The 14,824-nt window shown below is 37.1% G+C and overlaps 1 protein-coding gene across 2 annotated transcripts in view; it reads right to left on the minus strand.

Moving 5' to 3' along the window:
• Positions 1–14,824, minus strand: part of SUMF1 (sulfatase modifying factor 1) — a 100,291-nt gene that overhangs the window by 40,997 nt on the left and 44,470 nt on the right. For both annotated transcript variants that reach the window (XM_051981154.1, XM_051981146.1), the window contains 3 exons: positions 11,403–11,485; positions 2,571–2,693; positions 1,668–1,782 (listed from right to left, as the gene is read on the minus strand). In XM_051981154.1, coding sequence (XP_051837114.1) covers positions 1,668–1,782; positions 2,571–2,693; positions 11,403–11,485 — 321 coding nt within the window. The remainder of the gene's footprint in view (positions 1–1,667; positions 1,783–2,570; positions 2,694–11,402; positions 11,486–14,824) is intronic.

Here is a 14,824-nt window from a genome sequence, read left to right on the forward strand (position 1 = left end):
TTCAATTACATCATTATAGCATACTGAGTATGTGTGAACTAGAGAACCATTACATCACCATGCTAAGTACTAAGTAGATGTAAACTAGAGCACCATTATCTCATAATCACACTGAGTTAACACCTTGTTTTAAGTATTCTTGTTTCAGGTATACTTCTCTAGAGTTCCGGCCCTCTACAAATTATGGGTTTAGGAATACAGATTTTATTAAAATAAACAGATGAACAATGAAACTTTTTAATAAAAGAGTGACATAATCAGAACTGTGTTTCAAGATTCCTGGCTCATCAAACATATAAGATGGACCAAAAGGCAAAAAGACTGGAGGAAGGAGACTAACAAGGAGATGACTGGCAGTTCAGCCAGATGAAGCAAGGATCTGAATTACAGTGGTGACACTGGGAAGGGCAAATACAGATTCAAGAAATGTTAAGAATAAGAAAGTCAGGAGAATGAACAGGTTGGGCAAGAAAGAGAATGAGTTCTGCTTTGAACAAGCTGAGTCTGGTGCACAACTGGAACAGCTGGGCAAGAACTGTGAACATCACCATCGTAGTTAGCCTTTACATAGCTCCTACCTACTATGCACCAGGCACTGCGCCAAACGCTTTGCAGCTATCTCAATTCATCTTCACAACAATCCTGGGAGGGAAATACTTTTATTCCCATTTTACAGTTGAGGAAACTGAGGCAGGCTGAGGGAAAGTGATTTAGCTAAGGACTAGTAAATGTCTGAAGCTGTATTTGATCTCGGGTCTTTCTGATTCCAAGCCCAATTCTCTACCCACTATACTCCCAAGCTGCCCCAGACAAGAAATCTCGTACTATAAACTTACCCGAAACAAAAAGGCTCATTATGCATAATGTTTGCATAATGTTTGGGTACCAAAGAGGATAGACAAATGATCCCACTAAGTGGGGAAAGTCCCTCCGTAGCTCCACATCGGCATCTCATCTGGTGGCAGCCCGGCTCCCCGTGGAGTTAAGGCACTTGTTTGGGAGTCATACAGGTTATACTTGCCAGAGAGAGAATCTAAACTCCCAACTCTAAGGTCAACCCATTTTCTACTCTGTCCTGCTGCCAATAGGTCTTTAAGAAATGTATAAAGCGGGGGAGCTAGGTGGCACAGCCCTGAAGTCAGGAGGACCTGAGTTCAAATCTGGCCTCAGACACTTAACACTTCCTAGCTGTGTAACCCTGGGCAGGTCACTTAACCCCAATTGCCTCAGGGGGAGAAAAAAAGTTTATAAAATAAACCATGACATGAAGCTTTATTTTCTAGTAACTAACATCCTCAAGTATTTTCATAGCATTCTACCATTAAAAAAATCACTTAGTGTCATTCAGCATCTTAAAAATAAATGCAAAACCACTTCCCTGTCTTTTCCTTTGACATCTAAAAGTGAGTTATCTTCTTTGCCTTTATTTCTTGAGGCAGAAATAAAGAATATTTTTTTAAAAGACAACTTAAGAAAATAAGCTAGCAGCTTCCCAAAGTACTCACTCCCAACTGTGAGTTTCTCTCCAGGACATTAAATAAGGAGCTTCCCACATCATTTCATTTAAACATTTGATCACCTGCAGCTCAGGCCACGTGGGCAGCATTACTGCCAAGGGAGCAGAGCAGACAGGGGGTCTTCTGTCTCTAGCCAGCCCTAATACTCACAGGCGCCGTTCCTCGGTAGCCGTCTTCTCCAGTGTTGCTCACAGGGAACTCTCCCTGCCAAAGGTTGGCATAATGTTGACCTCTTGGCTGCAACTTGTTGCCCCAGGGGTAAAGTCTGTCAGAAGAGACAGGAGCAGAGCCTGTCAAGTGTGCTCAGGCCTTTGGACTGGAATCCAGGAGAGGGAAGAATGTAAACCCCTTCCCTCCCCCCAAAAGAAAAGACATGGCTACAGCGGCCGGGCCAAGTGCCATTAATGGGGCACGTCTGCAGAACCAGACCCCGTGAAGCTCACTGCTCCCTCTATCGCCCACTGGATCGTTCACAAGGACTGAAATAGAGGCACTCTTAGGGGCCACACCATGTACTTATATGGTAGCCTGGTCACGCAACACTACACTGGGATTTCTTTAGAAATATTTCACTATTTTAAGGAGCCTTTTCCTAGAAGATTTAACACAGGCATCAATGCACTCCAAGTTTTAGCAACATAGAAATATGTATTAGTTTTAGAAGATGCCTAAAAATAGGAAAATGCTTACAGGGAGAGAGCCTGCCAAGGAAATGTAAAGAGCAATGAGTGTCTTTCTAATTCCCCAGCATTCCCCAACAACCTCTGCCCTTTGGAAAGCAGAAGGCTTATAACTCATTTTACAATACCAGGGAAAGAGTTTGGCCAGCTCTTTGCTTTTGGGTAATGTACTGATTGGTTACCCATTTGTCAATATGCCCCCCAACTAACTTTGCTGAAATGAATTAAATACAATGAGAAAAGAAAATGAAGAAAAGATTTTTAAAAATGAATATGATCACTGAGAGATCTCAAAAAAAAAAGAAAAGAAAAGAAAGATTTCCTAAGCATTAAAAAAAAAAAAGGTTTAGTAAGGTTTATTCTCCACAAGTACCTATTCTCAAGGCCCCCTCTGCAGCTATATTCCCATTCGGCTTCTGTGGGTAAGCGTTTTCCAGCCCAAGTGCAGTACGCAACCGCATCATTCCAGGAGACGTGAAGAACTGGGTGATCCTGTCTGATTAGTGACAAGAGAAAAATGACACAAATAAGAATGCAAAGAAAATTAACGGTCAGTGAGACTCATTTTATTTAAAAAGCCCCATCATTCCAACAGTATTACCACATGGATTAAACAGACATGTCCAGATATTAATCCAAGGTTCATATGTACTCAACTGCCAAGCAACATCATATCTTGTTTTCTGCTTTACCCCCAAAATTACAGAATCTTAGAATCTCAACCCTGAAAGGAATTTTATCTAGTTCAACCCTATAACAGAAGCAAATATTTCTCTACAACAACCCTAACTTAATGTCTATTCTTAAAAGTCTCCAGCTAAGGAGTATTCCCCAGTTCCTAGAACAAACTACTTTTTAAAACATTATAATATTTTATTTTTTCCCCAATTTCATGTAAAAAACATGGAAAAAAAACATTTTTATATTCTTTTTTTTTTTTTTGCTTTTTTTTGTTCTATGAGAGACAATTAGATTTAAATGACTTGTTCAGTGTCACAGAGCAGAGCAGATTTGAACTCAGACCCTCCTGACTCCTGTGCTCTATCCACTGTGCCATCTAGCTGCCCCTTTTTTTATATTCTTTAAAAAAAATTTTTTGAGTTCCAAATTCTCTTCTTTCTTCCCTCAGCTGACCCTTCACTGAGAAGACAAACCATTTGAGAAAGATCATATATGTGTAGTCATGCAAAACATATTTCTATGTTAGTCAAGTTGTGAAAGAAAACACAGATCTAAATAAATGAATCAATCTAAATTTGAAAGGGAAAAAAAATTAAAAAGTAAAGGAAGTGAGGCAGCTAGGTGGCACAGTGGATAGAGCACCAGCCCTGAAGTCAGGAGGACCTGAGCTCAAATCCGGCCTCAGACACTTAACATTTCCTAACTGTGTGATCCTGGGCAAGTCACTTAATCCCAATTGCTCAGGGGAAAAAAAAAAAAAAAAGTAAAAGAAGTAAAGAAAAAGTATGCTTTAATCTGCATTCAAATTCCATCAGTTCTGTCTCTGGAGGTGAATAGCATTTTTCATCATAAGTCCTTCAGAACCATCTTGGATCACTGTACTGCAGAAGTCATCCAAAGTTGATCATCCCACACAATTGTTGTGACTGTATACAATGTTCTCTTTGTTCTCCTTATCTCTCTTTTCATAAGTTCATGTAAATCATTCCAGGTTTCTGAGAGCATCCTACACATCATTTCATATAGCACAAAAATATTTCATCATTATCATGTACTACTTGGTCAGCCATTCCCCAATTGATGAACATGCCCTCAATTTCCAATTTTTTGCCACCACTAAAAGAACTGTTATGAATATGTTGTACATGTAGGTACTTTTCCTTTTTGTTTTTTATCTTCTGAGATACAGATTGAGTAGTTCTATTAAAAGAATTTTTTTTTCCATCTCAAGCCAAAATATGCCTCTCAAGAATTTCTACGCACTGTTCCTAGTCCTGCCTCCTTTAGTTAAGCAGAACAATTTTCATCTCTTTTTCACTCAACAGTCAATAAAATAGGTGAAGACAGCTATCGTGCTCTCCTGGCCGGCCCAAGACTTCTTGCCTCTACATGAAATATCCCCAATGTCTTCAAATTGTCACTCTTATGGCATGATCTCAAGGCATTGCAAAATTATGACTGATTTCCTATTTTGCAATGCCCTTCTTACTAAACAATGGTCCTGAGAAAAGAACACAATACTCTGCTATAGTCTGCTATAGACTGGTGAAATACAGCAAGATCATAAACTATTCACTTCTTAAGAGCTATTCCTCCACGCCACCGTCGGCCACACATAAACATGGTCATACTGCCAATCTTACTGCCACCCACCTCTTCTTACTATAATGTAAACGTTTGCCCTTCACCTCTCTCCCTCTCCTCTCCCTTACAAAATCCTGTTCTTCATCTCCAAGGGGACCTCCATCCCTGACCCCTCAGTTCTGTCTCAGACCACTTCCCTTGCACTAACTCCTCCCTCCTCTTCTCCCCACCTTGATCCAGCCAAGCCTCGACCTCAGGTCCTTCCTTCTCACCTTTGTCACCTTGGTGCACACCCTCACCACCTCCTACAGAGCCTCCTACCTTTCCAGACCTTACTTGCAGGGACACCGACCTCCGGGATATTCTAGGAACAAGAAGCTCTATCTCTCAGCTCCAGACGTTTTTACTGGCTGTCCTAGCATTGATTCTTTTTTTTTTTTTTAATATCTTTTTATTGACAGAACATATGCCAGAGTAATTTTTACAACATTGTCCCTTGTACTCATTTCTGTTCCAACTTTTCCCTTCCCTCCCTCCACTCCCTCCCCTAGATGGCAGGCAGTCTCATATATGTTAAACATGTGAAAGTATATCTTAAATACAAGATATGCGTACACATCCATACAGTTCTCTTATTGCACAAGAAAAATCGGATTTAGAAAGGTAAAAATAACCTGGGAAGAAAAACAAAAATAGCATTCATTCTTCATCTTCATCTAATGGCTTCCTTTAAGTCCCAACTAAAATTCCATCTTCCCAATAGTTTTTCCTAATCCCCCAAAAGGAGTTTTTCCCCTCTTAATTCTCTTTACTTCCTTCTAATAATTATTTTCCATTTATCCTATGTACAGCTTGTGGATACATATTTTGCTTGCATGTTGTCTCTTTTATTGAACTGTGAGCTCCCTAAGGGCAGGAATTGTCTTTGAACTCCTGTGAATCTAGCCCTTAGCAAGGGCCCGGCACACAGGAGGCACTTAATAAATGTTCACTGACTAACCAGATTACCACCTTTCCCTCTGGACACTCTGCCTTTATAAATGGGGTCAAAGACTGGGATACCTTGAGTGTCTGCCATATTACACTAGTGACTCACACTGAACTTTCACAATTCTAACTCCACCCACCAGATATTTTGCAGGCTTCACCTATCTTGCCCATCTTATACCTGTATAACTGGACCTTTTGAAGTAGAGTTTAAGATTTTATATTTGTCCCTAATCAGTTTCCTTCCATTTGATTTGGACCAACATTCTAGACTGCTTAGCTACTTCCAGACTCTGATTGCCTGATATCTTGTGTTAGCTAATCTCTGCCAAATCACTAAAGTATGCATCTATACCACTTTGTCCCCATCTCTGCAAAACACCTAAGAGAATTCAGGGACAAAGACATATCCACAGGGCACTTTATTAAATGCAACCTTCCACACTGGCATCGACCTATTAATAACAACACATTTATAAATATTTAGAGAATGCTTCAATGTTTGAAAAGCACTTTATACCCCATGTACACTAAAATAGTTTTCAATGTTTTAACTAGTCTTGCTAAGCTAGTTTTTCCTTTTTTTTTTTTTTGTCTGTGTTATAAGGGAGTTTCCTAAGAAGTGGAGGGAGAGAGGAAGCACTAATAATCATAAGTAATGTAAAAACAAACAACATACATTCTAAAAATTAAAAACATTTTAAAAGGAAAGCACTTTACATATATTAATCTCCTCTGATAACTGATAAATTAGGTATTATAAGCACTACTTTTACAAATGGGGAACCTGGGGCTCAGAAAATTTAAGTTACTTATCTAAGGACATACTCAAAGTTTAGTGCTTTTTCTATTAAACCAGTAATGGTTGTTCTTTGGGTTTGGTCATTTAGAGAACAATCCCAGACCAATAATCCTATTAAAAATGAAAAGGGGGCAAATCTGTTTGGCATAACCTGCTCTTGATAAAGACACATTGGCTTTTTGTGGTCACTATTTCATTGTGAAGAATTCATAAGCTATTACTTTAAGGAGATGTTCTAGAATTTTGTCAGCAATCAAAGTCAAACTCAATGGTCTATACTGTTCACATTCTATTCTCTTACCTTCTGCAAAAATCTGGAGGACATTTGACAGCACTCATTCTCCATGATCTTTCAAAGATCACTGACAGTGGCTTAGCAAGCCTATAGACCAGTTACTTACTACCTAAAAATTAAATTTAATCAAGGTTGATGCCTGAAACTCTGTGAAAGTACATATGCCCTTACTTTCTCCTTATTCTGAATATTAACCTATTCATCATTTTTGCTCTGTTCTTTCCAGTTTAAAGATTATTCACCATGACAAGGGGGGAAAAAATCAAAATTCAAATTGTGTCCTTTTTTCTCTTCTTGTCCATTCCCTCTCAACAGGCAATTATGAGCCTTCTTTGATCCTTCCTTCTCGTTAGTTACTAACATAATCGTTATTCTTTTTTTTAGCATTTATCAGTAACATAAGCTCATTCTAAGTTTCAATCACCCTAACACTATTCTTACTTAAGCAGTCCTCTCTTTTTAACTGATAGTCAGTATTATTGTTTCTTCTGTAAATGCCTTTTTTTCCCCAAACTAAACTGATGGGTTCTTTTTGCCTCCATATCGATCAGACCATTGCTTTTTCTTTTTGTGTCTCCTGAAATAAAATCATCACCAACTACCTGATGGACATTTCAAACTCTGTCTCAGAGACATCTCAAACTCAGCACATTCAAAACAGAATTGTCTTTTCCCCACACCCTCCTCCTAATGAATCCCCCTATTTCTGTCCAAAGTCCATTCTTTCAGTCCCCTACACTGATAACCTTGGTTGTTACCCCTGATTCTGAACTCTTTCACCCCATCTAACCAATCAGTTGCTGAATTTTGTTCATACTTCCACAACTTTCACAAATGGCCCCTTCTCTTGTTCAAGCTCTTATCATCTCTCAGCCACTTGGTTACAATGGTCCCTTCATTGGTCTCCTTGCCTCAACTCTGCCATTTTAAAGTTCTTTTTAGGCTGCCACCAAAGTGATTATCCTGAAGTGTCATTCTAACCACATCACTCTTCTACTCAAAAAACTCCAGTGACTTCCTTTTCCCTAGAAATCAAACATAAACTGCTCTGGTTTGATTTTAAACTCCCTTATGACCTTGCCCCAGTCTCACTGGAATTATTCCCCTCTCCAACTGAACCAAATTTGGCTTCTTCTTCATTCTTCCCACAACACTTGACCTTCTATGTCCATATCATTACACTGGGTATCTCTAACACTTGTTTTGTTCTCCCTCCTCAGCGCAATCCCACAGAATCCCTCTCTCCCTTCAAGATGCAGATCAAGTGCTACCATGGACAAGAAGCTTTTCCTAATCCCTTCAACTGTACATCCTCTTTTTCACACTCCCTTATATTTAATCACTATGTATTCATTTACATTTGTTTTCTTTATATTTATGCTGGATGTACTTAGACATCCTCTGTGTTTATGCCATTAAAATATGAATATTTTGAAAAAATTCATTATATGTATATTCCTGGTACAGTTCCTGGCACGTAAGTATGCTTAATAAGGACCTGTTGATCAATTTCTTTTTAAAAATTTATTTAGTATTTTATTTTTCCCCAGTTACATGTAAAAAACAATTTTTAACATTCATTTCTAAAATCATTTCTCTTCCTTTCTTTCTTTCCTCCCCTCATTGAGCAGGCAAGCAATTCTATATAAGTTATACATGTGTAGTCATGCAAAACATTTCTATAATAGTCATATTGTGAAAGAAAACACACACACACACACACACACACACACACACACACACACACACAAAAAAGAATGCTTCAATCTATATTCAGAAACCATCATTTTTTTCTCTGGGAATAGGTAGCATTTTTCATCATATATACTTCACAACTGTCTTGAATCAGTGTATTCTTAGAATTGCTAAATTATTTACAGCTGATCATCTTAGACTATTACTTTCCTCACAGAACATTTCATTTTGCATCAGCTCATAGAAGTCTTTGTGGGTTTTTCTGAGAGCATCCTGCTCATCCTTTCTAATAGTACAATAGTATTCCACCATAATCACATTAACAAAACACTATTCCTCAATAGATGAATATCCTCTCAATTTATAATTCTTTGTCCCCAGAAAAGATCTGATTTGCATTTTTGTATTTATAGGTCCTTTTGTTTTTTCTCTTTTGGAATACAGATCTACTAGTGGTATTGCTGGGTCATTGCATGGTTTTATAGTCCATTGGGCATAGTTCTAAATTGTTTTAAAAATGGCTCAGTTTGTTGACTAATTTCAAAGTTCTCCTTCTCTTGGATTGACTTCTCCCTTCTGGATTTTTATTCTATGAGATTCTATATCCTCTTTCTCTGAATCTTTTTGAAATCTGCTTTCCTAAAAATTTATAGTGTACATCAGAAAACTGTAATTTCCTTCTCTATCAAGAATCCTGAGATGTACTAGTTTCCCCACCAAGATTCCCATTACTTCTAAATTTAGTAACCAATTCCTTTTTGTTAGTCAGAATCAGGTCCATTCAGAATAGCAGATAATTACTTTGCCAGCACTTTAGAGACTTGATCAACTTGTTGCTTTGTGATTCACCACTCAGAGGATGTTACTGTGGCACTTTAGGGATTATTTTTAAAAGTATGCCAATCCCTAGAATAACAGGGAAAGATAATGTGGAATGTTGGAGGGGATGTGGGAAAACTGGGACACTGATACATTGCTGGTGGAATAGTGAATACATCCAGCCATTCTGGAGAGCGATTTGAAACTATGCTCAGCTATCAAGCTGTGCATACTCTTTGATCCAGTAGTGCTGCTACTGGGCTTATATCCCAAAGAGATTTTAAAGAAGGGAAAGGGACCTGTATGTGCAGGAATGTTTGTGGCAGCCCTGTTTGTAGTGGCCAGAAACTGGAAACTGAGTGGACGACCATCAATTGGAGAATGATTAAATAAATTGTGGTATATAAATATTATGGAATATTATTGTTCTGTAAGAAACGACCAGCAGGATGATTTCAGAAAAGGCCGGAGAGACTTACATGAACTGATGCTGAGTGAAATGAGCAGGACCAGGAAATCATCATATATTTCAACAACAATACTATATGATGATCAATTCTGATGGACATGGCCCTCTTCAGCAATGAGATGAACCAAATCAGTTCCAATGGAACAGTAATGAACTGAACTAGCTGCGCCCAGTGAAAGAACTCTGGGACTATGAACCACTACATAGACTTCCCAATCCCTATATTTTTGCCCACCTGCACTTTTGATTTCCTTCACAGGCTAATTGTACAATATTTCAAAGTCCGATTCTTTTTGTGCAGCAAAATAACTGTTTGGACATATATACATATATTGTATTTAACTTATATTTTAACATATTTAACATGTATTGGTCAACCTGCCATATGGGGGAAGGGGTGGAGGGAAGGAGGGAAAAAGTTGGAACAAAAGGTTTTGCAATTGTCAATGCTGAAAAATTACCCATACATATATCTTGTAAATAAAAAACTATAATAATAAAAAATTATGCCAATCCAAATTGGGAAATAATTTAAATCCTTAACCCTAAAGCACATAGCTTCAAAAACTAACCATTTGGCAAGACAGAATTATTATTGATATAAGTAAACACTGATATTAGTAAACAATTCACAAACTTAACATTCCTGTTTAATAGTAATGTCACAACTGATCCAACCCTTTTGGAGAGCAATTTGGAATTATTCCCAAAGGACTAACAAACTACATATCATTTGATCTAGCAGTCTCTCTATCCTTAAAGAGATCTTAAAGGGAAAATGACCCCATATGCAAAAATGTTTGTGGAAGCCCTTTTTGTAGTGGCAAGAAACTGGAAACTGAATGTCTAAATAAGTTATTGTATATGAATGTTATGGAATATTATTGTTGTATAAGAAACAACCACCAGAGACAGTTAGTTGGCATAGTGGATAGACCATCAGCCTTGAAGTCAGGAGGATGTCACTCAAATCTGGCCTCAGACACTTAATATTTCCTGATTGTCACTTAGAGGAAAGGGAGAGGAAGAAGGAGAGGGAGAGGGAGAGGGAAAAGGAGAAAGAGAGGGGAAGGGGGAGGGGGAGAAGGGAGGGGAAGAAGAAATGGGGGAAGAGAAGGGGAGGGAGAAAAAATCAGCAGGATGATTTCAGAGAGGTCTGGAGAGATTTACATGAACTGACACTAAGTGAAATGAATAGAACCAGGAGAACATTGTACACAGCAAAAACAAGATTATGTGATGATCAACTGTGACAGACTTGGCTCTTATCAACAGTGAGGTGATTCAAAGTAATTGGCATGGAGAGTGCCATCTACACCCAGGGAGAAAACTATGAGGACTGAATGTGGATCGAAACAGAGTATTTCACCTTTTTTGTTGTTGTTTGCTTACTTTTTTGTTTCTCATTTTTTTCCTTTTTGATCTGATTTTTTGTGTGTTGTGTGCAGCATGATAATGTGAACACATATTTAAAAGAATCGCACATGTTTAACCTATATGGGATTGCTTGCTGTTTGGGGGAGGGAGGTAAGGGAGGGAGAAAAATTTGAAACACAAGAGTTTTGCAGAGGTGAATGCTGAAAACTATCTTTGTATGTATTTTGAAAATAAAAGGCTATTATAAAAAAAATTTAAATAATGTCACATTTCATAAAAGCTTTAAAAGCCCACTATAAATGAAATATGAAAAGAGCCATGGTATGAAATGGGAACAAAATTTATTTTAAAACAAAATTTGAAATAAATTCCATGAGTGGCCAAATTCTGGGGAGCTCATCTGAAGATTTTGAATTCATTCTATAAAAAAGCAGAACCAAGAAGTCTGCAAAACTAGAAAGAAGGATTCATTTGTGGGAAACAGAGCCTAACTTACCTGTGCAGAATAGTAGAATCCGGGCCTTCTGGATGTCTCCAATTAGCTCCTTTAACAGGCAACCACCACGGAGCAGCTGCAACCTTAAATAAAAGCAGGCCAAGGAGAAGATGTTACTAATGAGCTTTAAATTCCCTAAGAGACCTTCTTGATAACTAGGCACAAATTTAAGTGTTTTTGCTCCACAATCTGTAATGTTCTTTGGGGCAATTTTGAAAACCAGGCCCCTTACCAACTTTTTTACAGAACAAAAATGCATGTGAATGCATTTTAATTATGTAAATGTTTCTTTTTTATAATTTATTGTAAAGATTAAATTAAAATGACATATTCGCAGGTTACCTAAAGCTATATATTCACAGAACTTAAAGAAGAACAAGAGAACATTATGAAACGGAAAATGAATACCTTTAATTACATTAAATTAAAAAGTTTGGGCACAAACAAAACCAATTCAACCAAGATCATAAGGGAAGTATAAAGCTAAGAAACAATTTTTACAGGCAGCATTTCTGATAAAGGACTCATTTTAAAACTATAGAGAACTGAGTCAAATTTATAAAAATATAAGTCATTCCCCAGCTGAAAAAAGGGCAAAAGATATGTGGACAATTTTCAAATAAAGAAATTAAAGCAATTTATAGTCATATGAAAAAATACTCTAAATCACTATTGAATAGAAAAGTGCAAATTAAAACAACTTTCAGATACTACCTCACATCTGTCAGATTGGCTAAGATGAAAGGAAAAGATAATGATAAATGAAAGGGGATAAGGGAACACTAAGGCACTTTTGATATCCAGCCATTTTGGAGAGCAATTTGGAACTATGCTCAAAGGACTATCAAACTGTGCATATACTTTGTTCCAGCAGTGTCACTACTGGGTCTGTATCCCAAAGAGAAAATAAAAGAAGGAAAATGACGCATAAGTGCAAAATTGTATGCAGTAGCTCTTTTTTGTGGTGGCAAGGAATTGGAAATTAAGTAGATGCCCATCAACTGGGGAATGGCTGAGTAAATTATGGTATATGATGTAATGGAATATTATCATTCTATAAGAAACAACCAGCAGGATGATTTCAGAGAGGCCTGGAGAGACTTACATGAACTGATGCTGAGTGAAATGAGCAAAACTTAAAAGATATACATAGTAATAGCAAGACTGTGTGATGATCAACTATGACAGACTTAACTCTTCTCAGCAATACAATGATTCAAGTTCATTCCAACAGACTTGGGATGTAAAATGCTATCAACATCCAGAGAGAGAACCATGGAGACTGAATGAAGATTGAAACATACTATTTTCACATTTTTTTGTTTGCTTTTTCTTTCTCATGGTTTTTCCCTTTTATTCTGATTTTTCTTTCACAACATGACAAATATGGAAATGTTTGGAATAATTGCATGTGTAACCTATATCAGACTGCTTGCTACCTTAGGGAAGGGAGGAAGTAAAGGAGAGAGGGATATATATTCATTTTTGTAAAAATAAAAGTCTATTAAGAAGTCTTCCAGAAATTCAATTAAGACATGAGTAGAATCATTCCAAGTTTACAAGTACAGAAACAACAGTGCAGAAAGAGTCAAGTCACAAGGACAGCATTCACCTCCAGAGGAAGAACTGATAAACACAAATACAGAAAGTTATGATTTTATATGTATATGTGGGTGTGCTTAATTGTAGCCTTCTTTGGGGAAAGGGAGGAGAAAAAATTAATTAGAAAACAAAAGATAATTTACGAGGAGGCAAAGAAAAGCTAAACAGCTTTGAAAACAATGTGTTTCCATCAATTGGAGAATGGTTGAGTAAATTGTGGTATATGAATGTTATGGAATATTATTGTTCTGTAAGGAATGACCAGCAGGATGAATACAGAGAGGACTGGCGAGACTTACATGAACTGATGCTGAGTAAATGAGCAGAACCAGGAGATCATTATATACTTCAACAACGATACTGTTTGAGGATGTATTCTGATGGAAGTGGATCTCTTCGACAAAGAGAGCCTTAATTGATCAAAGATGGACAGAAGCAGCTACACCCAGAGAAAGAACACTGGGAAATGAACATAAACTGCTTGCATTTTTGTTTTTCTTCCCGGGTTATTTATACCTTCTGAATTCAATTCTCCCTGTGCAACAAGAAAACTGTTCGGCTCTGCACACATATATTGTATCTAGGATATACTGCAACCCATTCAACATGTAAAGGACTGCTTGCCATCTGGGGGAAGGGATAGAGGGAGGGGAAAAATCGGAACAGAAGTGAATGCAAGGGATAATGCTGTAAAAAATTACCCTGGCATGCTTTCTATCAATAAAAAGTTATTAAAAAAAAAAAAAAGAAAAGAAAAGAAAGGCCAATTATATAAGAAGAATGAGAGATTAAAAAAAAAGAAAAAGAAAACAATGTGTTGATTATATAGGTTTTTTTTAAATGAAAATTTATTATTTCATATTGAATTCTCTCATGTAGTGGCAAAAAATAATAATAATTAATTAATTTTAAAAAAAATAACTGTCTTGAAAAAAATTCAATTGTGTAAAACAACCGGTCCCAAAAATAATGTAATTTGGGCATAGTACTGAGAATAAGCAAAGAGAATATGACCATTGCCTGCCCCAATCTGACCACTTTTGAAGTGCTGGATTAAGTTCTGGGTACAATTCAGGAAGGACCCTAACAAACTGAAAGGGATCAAAGGAGAATCAATCAACACAAAGATGAAAGAACTGAAGATTGTGGTAAATGATTCCTCTGGTACTTGGGCAACTACAATGTGGAAGAGAAATTTTAAACTTTTCTGCTTGGTTCTGGAGGATTAGAAATAAGCAAAAGATGTACACTACAGAAATACAATTTCAGATTTTCTGTAAAGACAATGTTCCCACAATTAAAACAATCCAGCATTGGATAGGCTGAGTCAAGAGACAGAAGGTTCCATCTTCACTTAAGAGCTTCAATCAAACATTGACTGACATGTTAGAAATGTGATAGAGAGTCTTGTTGTTAAGGTAAGAACTGGACAAGACAGCTACTGAGATCCTTTCCAAAGCTGAGACTGAAATTCTGATGCAAAATCCCTCACTCTGGCTATTAAACCTTTCTTAAAATGGCCGAGGCTCACAGTAGCTATTTTTGTTGCCATTTTACACTTCCAACTCAAATTGAGCTTTCATTCAACTAAATTTCTCCTATCTTTTTCAAGGAAACTGCTGTCTAGATTTATCTCCCAACAACTTCTATTTGTAAAGCTAATTTTTTTTTAAAAATAGCTAAATACAGAGACTTACATGGTTTCCTATTAAATATATTTCTATTACACCCATTTAATATATTCTATCATGTTAACCAGTAAAAATGTTATTGGATCTTCCTCTTCCTCACATCTTCATGACTTCTACAAATCTGATAAA

The sequence above is a fragment of the Antechinus flavipes genome, chromosome 1, assembly GCF_016432865.1.
Source record: "Antechinus flavipes isolate AdamAnt ecotype Samford, QLD, Australia chromosome 1, AdamAnt_v2, whole genome shotgun sequence".
NCBI lineage: Eukaryota > Metazoa > Chordata > Mammalia > Dasyuromorphia > Dasyuridae > Antechinus > Antechinus flavipes.